This window comes from Macadamia integrifolia, chromosome 4 (assembly GCF_013358625.1).
Source record: "Macadamia integrifolia cultivar HAES 741 chromosome 4, SCU_Mint_v3, whole genome shotgun sequence".
NCBI lineage: Eukaryota > Viridiplantae > Streptophyta > Magnoliopsida > Proteales > Proteaceae > Macadamia > Macadamia integrifolia.
In genome coordinates, this window is record NC_056560.1 from 1,058,656 (window position 1) to 1,079,180 (window position 20,525).

Genomic DNA, 20,525 nt, shown 5'->3' on the forward strand with positions numbered 1-20,525 from the left:
CAGTGGAAATCCCCACTTCCACCTCTACCGGAGTTGCTAGTAGTGGCCTGAATCCCACCTAGATTACGGCATCGTCCATTAATTACGGTGGCTAGTGGATTCCCTTTTTCCCTTTGTAGCTCCTCACCTTCCATTGATCTTCTTCATCTCAATCATAGGTAAGATGAGTCTTCCGCTACTGTTTTTTCTGCCTCTTTAGATTTATTTAAGGAAATGTGAAGAAGCCCAAGTTGCATAACTAAACTATAGAGGCCATGGTTGTTTGGGAGGGGATCAACTGGAAGACCTGCTTTGCCCAAAAAGCAAACATGATTAAAGAATCTTTGATGGATGGAAATGATCAGCTAACTGTTGAATTTCTAATGACGTTTCATTGTTTATTTGTTGTAGATCCTTTGAGGGTTAAGCTATAAATAGTGGAGACCTTGGGATTGAGATGAGCGGTGTTTCAGTGGGTCAAGGGGTAGTTCATCACTTTTTTGATGACTGGCCAAGAATGTATCATCATCATCAACATGGTGGAGAGCCCAATACCACTACTTGCTTGTCCATACCAGTTTCTGGAAATGAAAATGTTGTTGTCTCACCTTCACCTTCACCTTCATCTGATTTCTCTTTGAAGTTGTTGACAGGGAATGGAGATTATGAGGCCAAGGAAGGTTCTCATCAGCATTTTGGATTTGCAAGAGAGCAGCATCATCGGCCTCCCTTCCCCCACCAGTGTTTTGCTCTCTCTCTCTCTCTCTCTCTCTCTCTCTCTCTCTCTCTCTCTCTATATATATATATATATATATGTAGAGTCTAGAGTCTCCAGACAGTCACTATTATGGGATGGCGAGGATTTTAGAGAAGGTGATCAATCGGATAAGTTAGGGGTAAAATGGTAAAAAAAAAACAAACATAGTTGAGGAAGAACACTATTCTGGGTAGTTTTGTAATCCAAAACTTGTTTTTATAGATAGTTGTTAGGTGAAAGACAAATTGGGTAATTTAGTAAAATGAAACCCAAAAGTGGGTAATCAGGTAATTTTTCATATAAAAAATATGGTGTTTTTGATGAAAAATATTTTTTCAATATTAATACTTTTCCGCATGAAAACCCGCTTAAACCCAAATCGGCCTAGGCTAAGATACCTTCATCTAACCTTGAGTCAGGGTCAGGACACAACCCAACCTCGCCCAGTCCATAAATTTCCGTTTACCTTCTTCATGGATAAGATCAATCAGAATTAGCCCGACTTAGCTTGGGGCCAAGGTTGGATTTTTCAGACTCCAAATCAAGACCGAGCCTAGGTCCAATTATGGGGACTCAAGGTTCGGTTAGGTTTTTAAAAAATAGGTTTAATTCTACCCAGTTTCAATCCTTGATGCCAAGCATGGTTCTAAAAATCGAAACAAAACAATTAGGTTTTGTTTGGTATTATTTCAGAAAAAACGTTTTTGAAGTTTTTTCCTTTTATGGGAGCCAAAAAAGGGAATAAATTGTTTAGTGTATTTATGGTTTTTTTTTTTTTTTTTGAATAAAAAGTGAAAAAAAATATTAGAAATAAAAATTGACGGAATGATAAAAGATAGTTTCATCATTCTAATTTCATTACATTAAAAAAATTGACATTTTAACATAAAAACTTAAATTTTCATTTATGATACGAAACATTATTTTTAGAACAAAAACATTACCAAACGCAACCTTAGCATCCAAATCAAATCACGATGATATTTGCTTTCGTTGATCCTCGACCCTGACTGTTTTTCATCCACATTAACATCAAAATGGTATCGAACTTGATCGTTCCGGAGTTATAGCGTGTTGGTGCAAGTGGCCAATACATGTCTCACTGTTTTTTCTTATTGGGTTGAACGCATGTGCCTCAACTTCTGCCATTATTAAAACGTTGAAGAGGTCTACGAAATGGAACAAAAGTAGGTAACCCTAGATGCAGTGAATCCGAACCCTATATTCCGGATGTCTTGTCCTTTTCGGGGAGTTTCGGAGTTGTTTATTCTGTAAATGTCCCGTAAAAAAAATGTGGGAAAGTGGGGACTGGGGACCATCAAGCAATAACAGTATGTGGGACCCGCATAGTTATTGAAATCTGAGATATGTTTCTGATCTCCGTCGCCCGCCTTCAGTACTGTTGACCTGTTTCTCTCTCTAGTCTAGCAGTCTCTACACTGGTCATTCTTCTCTTGCCTCTGTGATCTGTATCGTCACTACCTAGTCGCCACCACGAGAGGAGAAAATGGCGGAATCGTCGACACCTCAGGAGACGGCACTCTTTACTCCTTACGAGATAGGGAGATTCAATCTCTCTCACAGGTTAGTCAATCGCTTCAAACCTCTCGATCCTCTCCCGTGTCCGATTTAGTCTGTGATCTCTCCTTCCGATCTTGATTCTAATCCCATAAAATCATCTATTAGGGTTTCCACTCTTCTTTGACATAGATTCCCTCTCAATAATCACTCTGATCTCACTGCTTTTGGCGAAATATTTGTCTCCTCTTCAGATATGAAGTTTCAAACTGCAATGTTTTGTTCTACTAATTTTCGATTGAGCTAAAGTTCGACATTTATTAATGGCTGTTGTGGTTTTGTTGTTCGGTTTGGGATAATAGGATAGTGCTTGCACCGATGACGCGTTGCAGGGCTTTGAATGGTATACCACAGGCCGCCAATGTTGAATATTACAAGCAGAGATCCACTCCTGGAGGATTCCTCATCACCGAAGGCACAACCATCTCCCCTACCGCAGCCGGGTAATTTCCTCATCTCCGTTACCATCTCCATGATTTCTTATTTTCCAGTAAAATTGATTCGTGAATCATGAAGTCAACATCAGTACTGATGTGGTGCGACTGTGTGAGTGGGTTTGTGACCAGGTTCCCGCATGTTCCAGGGATCTACACAGATGAGCAAACGGAAGCTTGGAAGAAGGTAGTGGATGCCGTTCATGCCGAAGGTTGCTTCATTTTCTGTCAACTCTGGCATGTCGGCCGAGCATCTCATCAAGGTATCTAGTATGTACTCTACATTCTACCCTCCACACCTTTCTGCAAAGATGAAAGTGGTGGGACTGTGAGTCAGAGATTTTTTTTTTATTAAATTAATGGTGGTTGATCATGAATGGGGGATTTTTCTGTATCTCAGTGTATCAACCAGGGGGGACCGGTTCTCCAATATCATCGACAAGCAAACCCATCTCAGATAGGTGGAGAATCCTATTACCTGATGGAAGCCATGGAAAGTACCCAACCCCACGAGCCCTAGCCACCAACGAAATCCCAGAGATAGTTTCACATTATCACCAATCCGCCATTAACGCCATTCGAGCTGGTTTCGATGGAATCGAGATCCACGGCGCCCATGGCTACCTCATCGACCAATTCCTCAAGAACGGAATCAACGATCGCACCGACCAATACGGTGGCTCTACCGCCAACCGCTGCAACTTCTTAATGCAGATAATCCAAGCCGTCGTCTCAGCAATTGGAGCAGATCGAGTTGGAGTCCGAATCTCTCCGGCAATTGACCACATGGACGCCATGGATTCCGATCCCTTGAGCTTAGGACTAGCTGTGATCGAGAGGATTAATCGTCTTCAAAGAGAGATGGGCAAGCTTGCTTACCTGCACATCACCCAACCTCGATATGTGGCTTATGGGCAGACCGAATCAGGGAGACAAGGAAGTGAAGAAGAGGAAGCGACAATGATGAGAGCTTGGAGGAAGGCCTACAATGGCACCTTCATGTGTAGTGGTGGATACACCAGAGAGCTTGGGATGGAAGCAGTGGCTCAAGGAGATGCCGATCTGGTTTCTTATGGTCGACTCTTTATTTCTAACCCGGACCTTGTGAACCGGTTCCGGCTCAATGCCCCATTGACTAGGTACGTTAGGGCTACTTTCTATACACATGATCCTGTGGTTGGCTACACTGATTACCCATTCCTCAACCAACGTTCACGCCTATAATTTTTATTAGGGAATCTTATAAAAAAGCGCGGGTACACGCTGCCTACTACTGCAGGTTATAGGGAGAGGCATATGTTTACAGCCTTACCCCCACTTTCAACTTTTTGTTATCTATAATTTTTAATCTTATATGTCCCTCTTAATTTTAGTGACTATTTAAAAATAAAAAATCCTTTATATGACTTTAATGTATTAATTATGGGGCAAAGCTTATCTTTTGTGGGTTTTCTCTATTATGAAAAAAGGATTTTCTCTTTTGTGAATCTTGTGATCATCTTGCTAAATGTTTGTTTATGGTTAAAGGATCTGACATCATGTGATAATCTTGGTTTTGTCCCAATTAAATCAAATGGCAAGGATATCTAGGGGTGTTTATGTAAATAAATTAAATGAATAATTGTAGGGAGAGGGTTCTCTATGTTCCAGTTGGGGAGGAATCTCCATGGCATGGGAAATGGGTTGTCAATAGATCTACATGATTAAGGAAGAGAGAGTGTTGAGAGAGTGTTAGCAAAGATTCGAATGCTCAAGGTGTGAGAAGGCATAAAAGAGCATCTCACACTGATAGTGTGGGAATGGAATTTTTTTTTTTTCTAGTAAATTTAAATTACTAATATAAAACAGGGTAAAAAATGTTACCCTATGCCCACACACTTTGGACATGGGTATTTTTTTCACAATCTGATTCTACTTTCGCAAGATACACCAGGAGGTGCCGTTCTTTTCCCCATAGAAACACTCTTAGCCTCTCGAAGTACTTTTTGGACTTGTTAAAATTGGATGGGTTGAGTCAGTGATTCAGAATTGATAGAGGCTGATGCAGATTGGTACAGGCGAAGGATAAAAAGGTTTAAAAGATGCTTTTAAATGAAATTCAGGATATTTTTGTCTGATCCATCCAGATCGATCTAAATCAGGATCTGATTATTATCTTCCAAGGCCGACAATCTTAACAATGCTTGTGATTTCGCAACTTGTTTATTTACAATAAGGGATCATCCGTACGACAGCATATGATCCCTTACCAAAGAGGTTATCTATTAATTTTTAAGTAAATTATAATACAATTTTTCTTAAATTCATGGAGAAAGGGAATCCCTTGACCACAGGGCTTCAGATGCGTGTGGGACAGTATTTTGAAAGACATTAAAAAACTCAATAAGGGTTGGCAAACTCTAAGATGGTGTAATGGTGTTTCCGAAAAAAAAACCTGATTATGATAGACCACCCACCTCAATTCCTGTTCCTAGAATAAAGGAACTAACACATCTACTACCCTAACTGCAGAACTCAGCAACTGCCGTAAGAAGTGAACCCTGAAATAGCTCACCTTGTTTGGCATCATTAAAGCCTTTGTTAGAACTTCCAGAAACATTTTGAACACCTCCTCAAGTAAAACCATTTCAGGCAAACCAAGAAATCAAAGAATTCCAGGAGGCAATATCACATTCAGGCATCCTATTACACTCCTTGAACGTAGCCTCAACATTGGCTTGTTTCCCGTACCCAGTGATCATAATGTTCCAAGACACCATGTTTATCTCCCTCAAGGAATCAAGCAGCTCTTAAGCATCATCCATATTTCCCAGTTTCACCCATCCATCAAACAAAGTGGGATCCAAGAGTCCAGACATGATTTTTCCCCAGATATCTGGGTAGGCTCCATTTGTTTGTAAGCGAAATGGGGAAAAGGAAGTGAAGGGAAATATTTGCCACTCCTAGAAAATAAAATTTTACTTCTCAAGGAAACATTTGCATTTCCCTTGCAACCAAACACCAAAAATGACTTTTCCTGTAAAATATATTTCACTTCCTAAGAAAAGCAAGAGTCTATGTGATAAATATGTACAAGATGAGGTTACTATCACATGCCTAATATAAGTTCATTAACATTTTCACTAGCAATTTCTTGAACAAACAAAGATAGGTCAAACAGAACTCAAAATATTTTGCCAAAAAGATTCATCAAAGGAGAGGAAATGCAGATAAATTGTTTGTTTTGTGTATATATTCCTGGGATGGATTCCTCACTTTTTAACCCACCTAAATAATCCAAGCCACGTAAGTATCAGAAAGACATCAATCGTCCTCATCTGGATCAAAATCCTTGACCTTCACATCGGCATCTTCTCCCCACTGTATGCAGTTGTCAATCTGTGACAATACATACTGTATACTGCACAGGTGACAAGACAAGAACATTCATATAATTTGTTCAAGGTGCATAGAAGGCAAGTTATGTGAGACACAGGAAACTAAGAATAAAAATGTATTTAATCAGGGCCATGAAGAGGATGGAAAATGGTTGAGAAAAGATTTAAATTATTTATATTTTAATAAATAAAATAAAATTTCAGCACAACAATGGAGTTGATACTAACACCAACCTACGTAAATTGGTAATTTAGATAAGACAAATTAGACAAAACACAATTTATTGATGCAATGTTATTTAATTATTTAAACTCTTTATATACATGCATATGTAAACCTCATTTGACTTCATATTCTAATATTAATTTTGTCTGACTTGGGTGAAAAGGAGGATAACTTGAGATGTTTTGGGAGGAAAAAGATGTTCCAGAATGCATGAGGGCTTTAGAAATTTTATTTGAGAAAGAGATTACACAAGGGTACAATGTTTATAAAAAGGAAAGAGAATTAGGGAGATGAATCTGGGAGACAAAATTGTAGGAGTAGACCTGACCCATAGACTGGAAAAATATAATTCTCAGAAATAAAGTCTTCAGTTAAGCTAAAAAAGGATTATTTCAGAAGAATGTTGAAAGTATAATATTAGGGAGAGTAGGAAATGGCGAGAGAGAGAGAGAGAGAGAGAGAGAGATTTGTGTTATCTAATAATCCTACCATCCAAAATTAAAGGCAAAATTGATTTGATGATCCAATGATAAAACTTGCCCATAGAAATCTTTACAGATGCTATAAAATACAAAATCATTGGAAGAAGAAGATAGAAATGATCGGATGACCCAACCATCCCATAGGCATTGTTTCAGGACAAACAGACCAGAGATTAGGGTAATGTCAGATTTTGCCAAAATATCTACATGATGCAACCCTTCAACGAGTTGGATCCAACAGCCTTATTAGGCTAGAACCAAAGCCCACATGGGACAATAATGCAGAACCGGGTTAAATGCCAATTTATGCAACCCTGGGTTCCAAAACCTTGATTATGCGTTGCTATGGGCTTTCCCAAGAATTAAAAGGACACAAATTTGAAAGTAGGGTGAAGCAAATGCAGTCGCAATTGGGTCTTCTTCCCTCGAAGGTGCCCTTATGTCGAGATCGAATATCCCTCCTCCTTTGCCGAAGTTCCTTTGGTGTCTACAGCCTTACCGTAATCGCCCGCTCCATCTTCAACAGCAGAACCTGTAGATTCTGCCTCCAAGGAGACCCAACCCCTTTGTCAGTATTACAACCCCAACCCCGATCGTCCCTCTGGTCCCTTCCTTTAATAACTTTCTTATTATTCCAAAACTGCCACTACCATCTTCCCTTTATTCTTTTTCTGGTCCAGTATTTCACTTTCTTCCAAGTTAAATTCCCCACCCCCCTTTTGTTTTATACGTTATGCTCAAGTTCTCTTCCATAATTACAACCCTACCACCGACTTGCGGATTTCAACTTAATTACAATCTTGTCATTCTCTTTGAGTGTGTTTTTTGTGTATCTCCACCATGGCAACCAATAGTTAAGTTCTCCAACAGCTCAACTCCTATAAGGGTGAAAAGAGCGACCCAGTGCATAAGGCTCCCGCTACTGCAAAAATTGATGCCCTCACTATTGTTGTCACTCCCTTTAGACAATGATGGAATTTATGCAAACTTCTATTGATCGACTGACGGCTTCAGATAAGGAAAAAAGTCCAATACAATCTGGGGATTCTTCCAACTCCGTCCCACAGGATCTGCCACCACCATAACAGCATATGCCACTGCCACCACCACAACAGCATATGCCACTGCCACCACCACAACAGCATATGCCACTACCACCACCACTATATGGAACTGGTTGATATGAATCATATGATGATTATGGAGCTAAAAGAGTAGCAAAACTGGATGAGCTTGACTGGTATCATATCTTGGAGACAAATGGTACTGGTTGACTAAAGCCAAAAAGGTCTTATTTGTAGAAGCTAAATTGAAAGGCACAACCAGAGTTTGGTCGATCAAGCAATAGAATCAGAACCAAACTCAACGCAATTGGTTAGTCACTACTTTGGTTGAAATGCATGAAGTCATGAACCAGAGACTCTTGTCCCCTGATTACAAGCAGTGCATGCACCTCAAGTTTGCACAGTTAAAATAGGAAAATCTGACCATTGAAGAGTTTGTTGTCAAATTATACTATTTTGCCATTCATTCTGATTTTGAGTGGGATGAAGAAGTTTTGGTGGCACAATTTCGCAATGGTTTGCACCCTAAAATTATTCTCTCCCTTGCTTCGAATCAAGTGCCTACAATGGAATGCGTGTACAGGTAACCTATTGGTAGCCTATTAGGTTGAGGAAAGTCTGAAACGGCCATAAAATCGGTGGATTTTTACAGATACTTCTCCTAGGAATACTACTTCCATTCAGCAGTAGCCTTTTTCCCTAGGAAAATCCATTCAGTAGACCATAGGCTACTGCTTCATCCATAGTATCTTCACGGCCTAAAAAATTGTATTCTCCACCTCAACATGATGCCAACATTTCAACTTCACGATCTAACCATTCGGTGTGGTTTAGACAAACCTTCTGTGGCGAAAAAGGTTACCGTGCAGTGCTACCCGTGCAAAGGATTCAAACAAATCAGTGCTCAGTGTCCCAACCATTTGGTTTCTTTCATCGGTAAAGATTCTCCTCTACCTTATATTCCAGAAGAGCACCTTGATTCTGAGACAATGATCTAGAGGCAGAGCGAGCGACAAGTGACGTCAATGGCAATGCCAATGATGAGGAGCCATAAACTTTTTATGCCTTTCATCCCATTTTGACAACTCAGAAAGTCATTGAAGATGAAGATTGGTGCTGCAGTAGTATTTTCAAGACTCTTGTGAAGTGCAATGACCGTGTACTTGGTCATTGATGGAGGCAGTTGCACTATGTCATCTCTAAAAATGCTATTTGTAGTTGGGTTTAAAAACAGTCACATCCAAATTACAAGGTTGCTTAGGTGAACAATACTAATCTTAAAATTACTAATAAGTGTTTGCTCACATATTCTATCGATGGATTTGTGGATACAGTTCAATGTGACAGCCTCCCTCTAAAGGTGTGCCTTATCCTTCTTTGTAGACCATGGTCGTTTGATATGAAAGTACAACATTGTTGCTATGCCAACACATATGCTATCAAGCACGGCAACAAAACCATGAAGTTTTATCTTGCCAAATATCTTCTCGACATTAAGCTCAAGAAGATGACATGATCATTCCTCCTTCAGCATATTCCTTCAAATGGTCTCCTCGATCATTTTCCAAACTCGACGGAGTCAAGTTCTTTTCAGAGGAGAGTTGGTGCAGATGAGATGCACTTGACTAGTTAGAACAACATGACCGAGTTTGAAAGCCAAGAACCAAGAAAAACCAGTCCAACCTAAGGTTTTGGTCCAACAAGGGTTGGAAATAATTTAGTAGTTTACTTTGTCTTTTTTTTCATGCCTTCTATTTTCAAAGTGGGAAAAGTAGGAATTCAAAGTAGAGTCAGCGTTGCTTTATTCCCTTTTGAAATAGTTTCCTTGTTAGGGTAGTTTCTATTTTAGTTGGTTTCCTTTTCTCTAGACATGCACTAGAGGTTTTAACAAGTTCAATGGAGAATGGTTTTGTGCTCGTGAGTGTGTGCTTCCCTTTCTCCCCTACTACTCTGATCTTTCCCTGTTTTCCCATTCTTCTCCTATCGACCCTCTATCATGGCAATTCTGTAATTAGTTGGAATTTCAAGACTTTGAATAAAAGGGCATAGAATCTTGCTCCCCATAGTCTCTCTCTTTTCTCCAAGACACCTGCAGTTATACAACAACAACACAACTTAGCCTTATCCCAACTGAATGGGGTCGACTACATGGATCCAAGGAAAAAAAAAAGCTTTTGGACATCCCACTCACGAATCGGCAACCCGGATCCTAGCCCTCCAAGTAGCTCTGTTCGATACCATACTTGGGTGAAGACACCTGCAGTTATAGAATTCCTAAATTTTAGGAATCCTTATCTACAGCAAGTCCTAGAAACAGCCTCTTCTGCGAAGCAAGGGGTAAGGCTGTGTACATTTTCCCATCCCAGACCCTACAGTAGCAGGAGCCTTAGCCACTAGGTTGCTCTTATTTGTAGAAGGTCTTGGATTAAGTTTAACGGTAATTTTCTTTATTATTTTATTGTAATAGTTGGTTGCAAGTTGCACTCTTGCAGCATGTTGGTCACAGGTCCGAAACTTGGAAACCTCTCCTGCAAAATAGGGTGTAAGGCTAAATACATTTGCCCCTCCCAAACCTTGCATTAGCGGGAGCCTCATGTATCAGGGTTGCTCCTTTTTTTTTTTTTTTTTGCTGGAAATAGGATGATTTTTTTTTTTTTTTTTTGGTTGAATAAATTCATTGCCAAGAGAGGAAAACATACAACCCCAATAAAAAGGGGGGGAGAAGAGATTACAGACTCATAGATGAGGGGCATTCCTGATGATGGAGCTAGAAAGCTTCCAGGAGTTTACAATATGACAATTCCTAGGGGAGGGGTTACATTGAGTAGAGATCTGAGCGATCTTTCACTTGATATCAAATGAGATGGAGTTACAAATCTTATCCAAGGAACGAGAATTGGAGGTTTGTTTCCTATGAATTCTTTCCATTCAAATCTGATTGATGGCGGAGCAGAAGGCGAGTTTTCCCACAAGGTCACATATTGATTTCCCTTGGAAAGTCATATCCATCCAGATCCATCCTATAGAAGGGAAGGATTCTTCTATTTGTTGGCCAGCATTTGGAGAGGACACCCTTCCATATGGAGTTAGAGACAGGGCACGCAAAGAAGAGGTGGTCAATATCTTCTGATTCGTTCCCACGAAGAATGCACATGGGGTCTACTTGGATGCCTCTGAGAATGAGCATAGCGTTCGTGGGCAAGTAGTTGGTAAAAGCTCTCCAGGCTGTGAAGCTTTGGCGGGGGATGTAGTGAGGGAACCATATAAGTCTGTGCCAAAGAGAGACTGGCCTATATGTTCGGACAAACTCCCAAGCAGCTTTGGAGGAGAAAATCTTAGAGACAGCCGGCAACGAAAGATGGAATCTTGCTCATGCCTATGAGATCGCTGAATGGGAGGAAGGGAGTTCCAAATGTTATCAAGCAAGGGCAAGGAGTGGCTTGGGGGGGACCAGCTACCCAAAGAAATGACATCAGAAACGAGGGTGAACTTGAGCAGCCCCGAGTTGTATATGCTTCTGGCACTAATAGCGTGGAAGAGAATGCCTTTGGGATGCCAAGAGTCTAGCCACAGGAGAGTGTTGGATCCAGCTATAATTTGGGAGGATAGGCTGGAAGGATAGAGGGTATGATACTCGTCTGATACCCATAATCTTTCTCCAAACCCAAGAGGCATCAACCGGGGTTTAGTCTAGTTAAAAATCCGTTCCCTTTATTTATATAAATTTCCTAGTAAATATGTGACTATCTAGTGCATCTTACAATTGCTTATGTGACACCCGAAAATACAAGTACCAGACCCGCTTGGATATCGGTGAGGTGTCCCCCACAAAGAATACGGCAAGTACCAGGGGTTTTGAGAGATCGATGAGGGTATGCAAATTTTAGTCCCACATCGCCTACGAAGAGATTGTTGGGCTAATTGATAACTTCTAGCCTCATTAACATGACACAACGCGTTTAAAAGCCTTTAGGCTCATAGGCCAAAGAGGGCAATATTGTGCTAAGGTCAATGGGGTTGGGGCTTTATAGATGGTATTAGAGCAGACCCCGACAATGTCTGGAGCCACGCGGGGACGCTGTGTCCAAAGGGAGGAAGAATGTAACAACCGATAATGAGGACAATATTATGCAAAGTTAACGGGGTCGGGGTGTTACAGCTTAGATAGAGTTTATTTTCTGTTTTTTATTCCTTGATGAGTCATGATTGGCTACAGCCATTCATTATTGGATCACAAGCCTGTCTATTTCAGTTTTATAAATATATTATAAGAAGCACCATCTCCATACGGTTTTGATTTATGGATTGATTTGGCTTCTTTTGATAGTGAGGTTGTTGCCTCCTTTCTTTCTCTCCTCGCTACGACTTGGGGTTTTTCCCTTATCCTTCAACCTGTATTATTCATTCTCTCTCTGTTTCCCATCGCCAGCAGATCCATCTACCCAATCTGCATCAGGCAACTTTCGGCCCCTAGATGCCTATCATTCTTGTTTGTATCACGAAATGCTATTCTTGTCATGCTTTTGGCCAACCATACAAATGTTAACAAGAAAATAAAAGCAGAGATAGAAGAGGGCACCTGCTTTCCTTTCTCAGGTCAAGAGGCACAAAGTTGACCATGCTATATTCATCAACCTGACAATACATAAAATATAAATGAGAGAGAATCTTTGCAAGCCTTGACGCAAGTCCTACGAAAGTTATTAGAATAACCAGCACTTGTACAGTTTTCTGCAGTCCCTCTCCCTAAAATTTGGATACTACTCATCAGCTACCAAAGCGATAACAATAATGATGATAATTACACACATAATAGCTTCTACTCTTTTTTTCTTTTTTTTGAGAGGGGGATTTGAGAGGGGGATTTGCAAAGGGAATGCTCAGACAATGTATTCCTCGAAAACTCACCAATTCAATCAAAGCCTTGTTTAGCTTTCCAAACTGAGGAGCCATTTGTTGATTCAACTCTGACAGTAGGACCCGTGCTTCTGGATTTAGGTAGCTACAAGCAGTATTGACAAAGAATGATTAGCATGCCAACAAAGACATGCATGTAGGAAGCAAAAGCTCAGAATGAAAAATTGACTCACTCTTCAATATCCTTTTTTTTTGCAACAAGGTCCATTTTGGAGAGGATATTGACATGAGGCAATTCTAGCTGAACCATTGCTGAAAGTGACGCCATGCATCCACTGATGAATTTGGTCACATCCGTCATGAACTGATATAAAAGTCAAACCTTCAGATATTTACAAGAGATCAAAATATTTAACAGAAGATTCAAGCGAGGGCGAAGAAAAAATTGATGAAACTGCAACTGCAAAAAAAAAAAAAAAAAAAAAAATACAAACCTGTGAATCAAGCAAGTATACAGCACAAACATTGAAGTTCTTTCGTCTCAAGTGGTCCACAAAGTTTCGAAGCATGGGAACATGTGAAAAGAGTTCTATCTGGCCTGTAAAATGCTCAAAGAAACCATAATAATATGTTCAATTCTGCACCACTCCAATCCCACCAAAAAAAAAAAGGTTCAGTCATGAGGTTAAAGTAGTGGTTATGTTCATTTCTTATTGTCTACCCTACATTACTATGTTCTTTACTTGATAGCGACCTCTGTAATAACACTCAGTCCAACAGGACCTTAATTGTGATTACCAGAAGCTATTCTTATAAATATACATGCTGGTCCAAGACTGAAGAGGAAGCCTACTACACACCAGTCCCTATCTTTTGTTCTTCTAATCGTGCTCAGCTTGACCTAACGTGATGAGGGAGTCATCACGATTGGGAATTGTCTAACCAAATCAAATTCTCTCCAGATATGTTGCTCAAAAATCCAAATTGTGCAGATTCTTCCCCCAACTAACGACGAGATCTTGATGGGATTTCCACATATGACATTGAGCACAATTTTGCAAGAAATACCCCACTTCTTTCTCAAGAAGAGACAGTTTTTGGGCTAGCAATTGAATGATCCACTCAGCCAGTAACCATAAATTCGGCTTCTTGCAGGCTGCCTTCTTGTTTTCTCATGTGGAGGCACTGATTATTCTTATCTCTAGTTTGTCAATGGGGATAAGTGAATTTATATAGGTGGTTCAGCCAGCTTCAGGTCAAACCTGAAACTGAAACCTAGTCAAAACCATGCGAAACTTGGTCCGATTTCAAATTGACCCAAGGTTTTATCGCTAAAACCTGCGATACCGAGACAACGAACTATGTGCTCAAGGGGGAGGATTCAAAAAAAGTTTGTAGATTGTGTAAGGCTTTTTATAGGTTGAAACAATCCTTGAAAGCGGTTTGATAAGTTTAGCAAGGTTATAACTAGATGTGGATTGTGACAATGCTATTCTGATCATTTTGTGTTTGTCGTTGGGGTTCTAAGGCTGGTGCTTTATGTTGATGACATCATTACTTCTGGTAATGACTTATATGGTATTGAAGATGTTACAGCCCATTTATTGCATATGATGGCCCTGGTTCTTCCCATCTCTGGTTTTGTCAAATTATTAATCAGCTTCCATGCTTCCACCCAAAAATACATCTTATTGATATTTCTCTGAAGGAATGAAAATTTTGACATATTCCATTTATCACATACCAATACACTAACTAATTACCCTTGCAGGGGGGCAGAGCAAGGTTCAGCAGCAGAAACCATGGTTGTATGCTCTCCTAGGCGTCCAAGTCACCTAGGAGCCTTGTTGGTATCACCCTGCGTCCAGGCCCCCTCTAATGCCTAGGTTCTCCTGGACGCCATGACGAACTATAGCAAAAACAGATACTTCAGCTAAAGTAGACAAAAATATATTGAGAATGGTTCGGGAACACCAACTTAATATTGTATACATACTGATAAACATCCATTCATCAATTACTAAATCAGTCAGGAAAAGATCTTATATTTAGATGCATAATACCCTCAACATTCCTCCTTTTTTTTTCTACCCAGAAGGGTAAATAATACCCTCGGCATTCTTTTCCCAATGACTTGCTTTTGAAATTGTATAATAAAATATGTCAAAACATATAGGCAAGAGCATAAGTACTCCTCCATGTAATAAGCAAACAGTCCCAAAATAAGGGCTATTTTTACCTCAGAGCATGAACTTGGAATCTTTTAAGTTTATGCTAAATCTTTAGCTATACAATAAAAGGAACCATTGTTGTGCTTGCAACACTTTTCTTTGGGATTTTTGTTTCCATAAAGATAGAAGATCTTGAATACTTTATGAGGTTCTTTTCTATGAAATAAATAAAAACCTAATATTGTCAAAGAACTACTTTTTCCAATATCATAAATCAATTTTACTCATCAAACAATAAATATGATAAATCAATTTTTATAAGGAAATTAACTTTTCTATCAAGGAACAAATCTTTCTACCATATCTTTTCTTTTCCACCCTAGAATCCCTCTAATCCTTCCAAAGTAAATCACTCACCAAAATGGTTTCTCACTAAGTGATGTGGCAAGTCATAACTAGCTCTTCATGTTTCCTTCACTCTCCTCTGATCTCTCTTCATCCCTCCCCCCCCCCCCTCATCTAATACATGCAAGTGTTAGAACGGAATAGAAAATTTTATTTATGATCTAAAGGATGCAATAGAATATATTTCTACTGAACATATTCATGGTGTTTTATTACTAAAACATGTATTGATGTTTATTTTATGTATTTAAAAGAAATTCTCATTTCCAATCCTTAACTTTTCATAGGTTCATCCTCTATAGCCAAGTCCCTATTTATTGATTTCAGGAGATTGTTGTGTTTTGCCATTTTTGCCCATGTTGACATGACACTCATGTCCATGTCCGTAGCTCAATGACCAAAGGAAATATCCACTCACCAACATCCACACACGAAAAGGAGGAACCTAGGTTCCATAAAAAAGAAACCAACTTGGCTTTACCAGTTAGTACGAGTAAGACTTATGGTTTAAGACACTTCTAGAGTTCAAACCCACTAGGAATTTTTAATTCACAGTTCTTACATGAAAGGAACCAACAAGTACATAGACATTTTCACAGCCACAAGACGCTCAAAAACTTTATAAAAACATGCCTGAAACCTCAATTCAATGACAGTTAGGTTGTGATTCAGCAAGCCCAACCTAAAATTTTGGTGGGGCCCCACATCTTAGCTGGATTTGTAATTGATGGTGAATGCATATTCAAACCAAATCCTACAATTAAATAAAAATACATGGTGGCAAAGGGAAAAGATATTATCCCAATACCAGCATGGTTCACAACAAACAAACAATCTACCATTCTGGTGGGGGATAGTTTGACTAAATACCAGCTTACTACAGTACCTGGGCAGTCAAAAACCAGGTAGTCATCTTCCGAGTAATTCTCTAATTCTTCTTCAAACCAGTCATCCAAATTTTCGCCAAGGTGTCTGTAGATAGTGGTTTAAGGGGAAACAAATTGATATAAGAGACCAAAATATTGTAGAGGTCAAGGGATGGCTGAAACATATTAAATTTCAATATAGCTCTGACATGACAACATTAACCAAGGTATGTGTTGGAGTTAACAGCAATAAATATGTGATACTGTGTAGGCAGACAGTCCCTACAATATCCATGAAGCTAGATGTGGGCATTACGAAATCACTAAGGTTGCTATTGAAAAACAATAATAATTGAGATACAGACTAACAAATAAAGTAGCATTTAATTACAATAAAACCAAACGAGAAAAGGATACTCCATGCAGTAAATAAGGCCGCCATTTGGACCTAAACCAAGTTCTTCCATAACATCATCCAAAGAAATGAGTTCCCTTACATCTGTCAAAAAATATAACTTCATCTCACTGAATTAAGGATGATACAATTTGGAAGTAAAAACAAAAACAGCACAAACTGCTCATTTACCCATGGCCACAGGATAGTCAAAATTTTCTGCTGCTGGATCTAGGTTCACAATATGGATTGTCCGTCCAACAGTTACACAATGTTGGTATAAGGTAGAACAGTAAGTCGACTGGTTGAAAAGGTAAAAAGGAACAAAAATCTCATCAGTAAATAAATATGCCAAGTAACAAACATCCATAGATATCTCAATTTTCTTAAGAAAGTATCAGCTCCTAAACCAAAAAGAAAAAGGGCTGGTCAAAAAACCATTTGCAGTAAGAGTAGTGTAACAAAATGGATTCAAAGAAAAACCCAAAGTGTAGAATAAAGAACAATTACTACTTCCACACAAGAAAAAATCAGAATTCTAAAGAAAGAAATCACCTTTCCACTGCCCGCAGGACCAATAACCAACTGTGCATAACCCATGGTAGCTATCCAAATTGCTTTACTAGTTCACTGTAAAGGTATGGGTAAAATTAAAGAATCAAAGTAACCCAATAACTGCCACAGCAGCGTATGCAATACACCAAACACCAGCTGAGAACAATAACTTCAGGAAAGTAGAACGCGCCATGTACATCAGTAAGAGATAAACATAATAGTTGTCCTGAATCAAACAGAGGAACAATCTAAGTTAATTCAAGTATTCAACAGCTAAGAAATAAGCAATCCCTTATTCTAGAAACTATTTCTTCTCCCTATGGAAAGAGGAGAGCAGGTCCAGCAGGATCCGGAAAGGTCCTATACGGTATTAAGGGAGAACTGACGAGGTGGGTTTAGAAGGCAGGAAAGTGGATAAGAAAATAAAGAGAACTCCGGTCAGCGCTTGGGTGCGTTTCAACTTGTTTAGTGTAATAAACATGGAAACGTCTAACATTGTTTCTTTTCTTTTTTGGGTTTCTGTTTCTGGAATGAAAACAATTTTTGTCTGCAGGGCATGAATTCAATACCCTCCAGCAGAAAATTGTTGTGGAGTCCAAGCCCAACAACTGGAAATCATTGGAAAAAAGGAAAACCTCACCAACACTCGGGCTTAATTTCTTCTCTAATAACCTGTTATGCCCTGGGACTCCTCCAGATTGATTGTGAAGAAGTTTATATTACAACTCTCAATAAATCAACAAGGGTAAACCCGAGAACCATAGCTCGTTGGAGATATCCATAAACTTGAGGTTTTTGAAGTGACCTATATTATTGGGAAATTTTCCCCCACCATGGAATTTTTAATAATTAATGAGGTACTCATATTTCCCTAGTACTCATATTTCCCTACGGGATGCTTTCAGACTTTGCAAAAAAAAGCAAAACAAGAAGCTCCAGCTAATTGTTTTGATCAATTTCTGGAGTTTCATCACCAAAGTGACTAACATGGAGTTAATTCAAGCAGCTACATGTAGCGAAATCGTTGAAGCCACTCTCGGTCTGATTAGAAACAGAGAAATAAAGACCCTCGCTGCCTCCGTAGACTACGAAGGCATTGCCCTTGCTGATAAAATTCTCTCCAGAGTACTCGCGAATAGAAGCTTCAATGTATAGAAAACGAAGGAGAAGAAGAAGAATAAAACCGAAAACTCTGAATAAATCGATTGATGCCATTGTCGCTGGGGTGAAGCTCAAGCGACAATTATGAGCACCAGAAAGTGAGAGACCCTACAATCGACAGAAACAGTGTATTTTGTTCCTCTTTGATAGGATCTTAGCTACCCCTGGGAAGCCTTTCTTGAATGAGGATACCAGAAAGAGAGAGGCTGTGGGACAAAGAACAGCTGGTTGCATTGAGGTCTTTCAGAGCAGGAAAGGGAGAGAGGCTACCGATTTAATCCCTAATTCCATACATGCCTAAATCGAACAAACATTCAAGCATAAAAACCAACAAAATCGACGCCTAAAATACCCTAAAATCGAACAAGATCGAATCCCATCGAAGCCTAAAATCGAGAGAGAGAGAGAGAGAGAGAGAGAGAGATTCGACTTACCTTCGTGCACAGAGGAAACTCGACCTCGACCTCGACCTCGCTCTCGCTGGAACAGCAGTAAAGCTGCAAACGTAACAAAAATCAGCAGGGAGAGGGAGAGAAAGAGAGAGAGAGATAAAGAGAGGGATAGAGAAAGAGGGACAGATCGAAGACGACGAAGAAAGTCGGAGTTCTTGCTCTCGTTTCCTCTGCTTCTCTTCTCTGGTCGTTGCAGGAGAAAAGTGTGTAATAGGGTTTAGAATACCCTTGAATTCAAAGGATTGTTATGTTCTTGCCTAAAAAGTGCTCGTTTGATTTTTATTTTTTTTAAACGAGAAATTGAACCGGGATTATCATACAGTTTTTACTCCATTTCTGTTCAAAAAAGGGAAAAACAACCGAATCCATTTTTTAGAACGTTACAGTACAAAGCCAAGTGTTCGACGAGCGGAGTGTTCAAATTGTCGAGGACAACTCCCGCACCATTACAGAAAAATCCATTCCAAGAGGTTGATTAGCCGTCTGGAATCAATGGACTCCACATTCCAAAAGCTAAGAAATTGCAAAATAGTAAGCAATGAGAACCCCCCGAAGAAAACCCTATTGCTAGCAGGGGAGACAAGACGAGAATCATAACCCTTGTGGAGAGGAGAGAGAGAGAGAAGAAGGGGCTACCTGTCGAGTCTCTCGTCTGCTCAGGCTTTACAAGACGAAAAACCACGAGTGAGGAACAAAGCTAAAACGAAGCTTTCGTTCCTGGAAGCTTCGAACTGTAATGAAGCTCCTTGGCTTTGGCGGCCTTTGTTTAAAGCTTTATACTCCAAAACAAACTCGGATGGGCTGGGCCTGGTTTCATGTGTCAGTTGTCCCCAGCCAAAGTCCAAGAACCGCCAAACAATGGTTTGAGAAATCTAATTCCTAGCCCAGATCTTCTAAGTTAAGTTTAGCCTAGCCCAAAAGTCCTGCCAGGGAGGTACAGCTGTTGCAAGGGTCACACTAACCTCACCCCTAAAGCACCGAACTAAACACCCAAGTCAGCAATATTCTCACCGTAAGAACCATATATGTGTAAGAGAGAGGGTTGGGCATGCAGTCAGTTTTCGGTAACCTAGCGGTATGTATCAATCATACGGTTGGACACAAGAGGGTAAAAGGGTCTTTTCCATAACACATATTGGGTACCCTAGTGGTGTGAGCTTTGTCAGCATAGGCTATCGAATTTTGTTCCAAGTGTGGATGGTAATCATATTCATAGTGTTGGGGTTCCACGTGAAAACAACAATCCCACATCAAATGTGTGTATCCCAATGTGTATGCTACAAAGACTTAGACCAGTGTAGGGGTAACAGTCAAGCTTCGGCCCTCTCTCTCCTCCGTTCGTGCATCTACGGGCCCCGCACCATCGCATTTTCGCTCGGGGACACGTGGGGGTCTATTTTGCAGGGGAAAAATGCCGACTCTTCTATGAGAGTTTCTTTGGGTGTGAATATGCTACTGGGATGGGTATTGATGATAGTCCAATGTTGGAGGATTGAGAATCATGTGAAAATAAAGGGTTGGAGTCACCACTTGGGGTGGGCCTAATCCCTAGGGAAAGGGCCCGGAAGTTAGTCTAGTCCAGAGAATAAGGTAGGTTTGTAAAGTCGGGAATGGGTTAACCACCCAATACACCCGATTGAACCGGTCTTCCTACTAGATGCTTGAGAATTAACATTTTTCACTACTTATTCTCACACCACATGCATGACTAAATTATTTAATTTATGGAAGAGGGATAGGTATGTCACCGATATCAAGTATGCTAGC

The 20,525-nt window shown here is 39.9% G+C and overlaps 2 protein-coding genes across 5 annotated transcripts; one reads left to right on the forward strand and one right to left on the reverse strand.

The window, feature by feature from the left end:
- Positions 1-2,118: 2,118 nt before the first annotated feature.
- On the forward strand, positions 2,119-4,235 carry LOC122075946 (12-oxophytodienoate reductase 3). Its single transcript, XM_042641173.1, has 4 exons — positions 2,119-2,320; positions 2,617-2,757; positions 2,881-3,011; positions 3,149-4,235. Exons 1-4 carry the CDS (start codon positions 2,244-2,246, stop codon positions 3,970-3,972), a joined length of 1,173 nt encoding a protein of 390 aa, XP_042497107.1. The 5' UTR covers positions 2,119-2,243; the 3' UTR covers positions 3,973-4,235.
- A 1,520-nt stretch (positions 4,236-5,755) lies between these two features.
- On the reverse strand, positions 5,756-19,515 carry LOC122075947 (GPN-loop GTPase 3-like). Of its 4 annotated transcripts, none has more exons than XM_042641177.1 (11): positions 19,395-19,513; positions 18,741-18,803; positions 17,146-17,220; positions 16,783-16,891; positions 16,614-16,695; positions 16,217-16,302; positions 13,249-13,352; positions 12,988-13,118; positions 12,806-12,899; positions 12,477-12,532; positions 5,756-6,148 (listed from the first exon to the last, which is right to left on the reverse strand). In XM_042641177.1, the coding sequence occupies exons 3-11, from the start codon at positions 17,188-17,190 to the stop codon at positions 6,052-6,054; spliced, it is 804 nt and encodes a 267-aa protein (XP_042497111.1). In that variant the 5' UTR covers positions 17,191-17,220; positions 18,741-18,803; positions 19,395-19,513; the 3' UTR covers positions 5,756-6,051. The 4 variants fall into 4 exon arrangements, with proteins under 4 accessions (XP_042497111.1, XP_042497109.1, XP_042497108.1 ...); XM_042641175.1 differs by having other exon boundaries at positions 17,146-17,371; positions 19,395-19,512; XM_042641174.1 differs by lacking the exon at positions 18,741-18,803 and having other exon boundaries at positions 17,146-17,371; positions 19,395-19,515.
- Between the last annotated feature and the right edge of the window lie 1,010 nt (positions 19,516-20,525).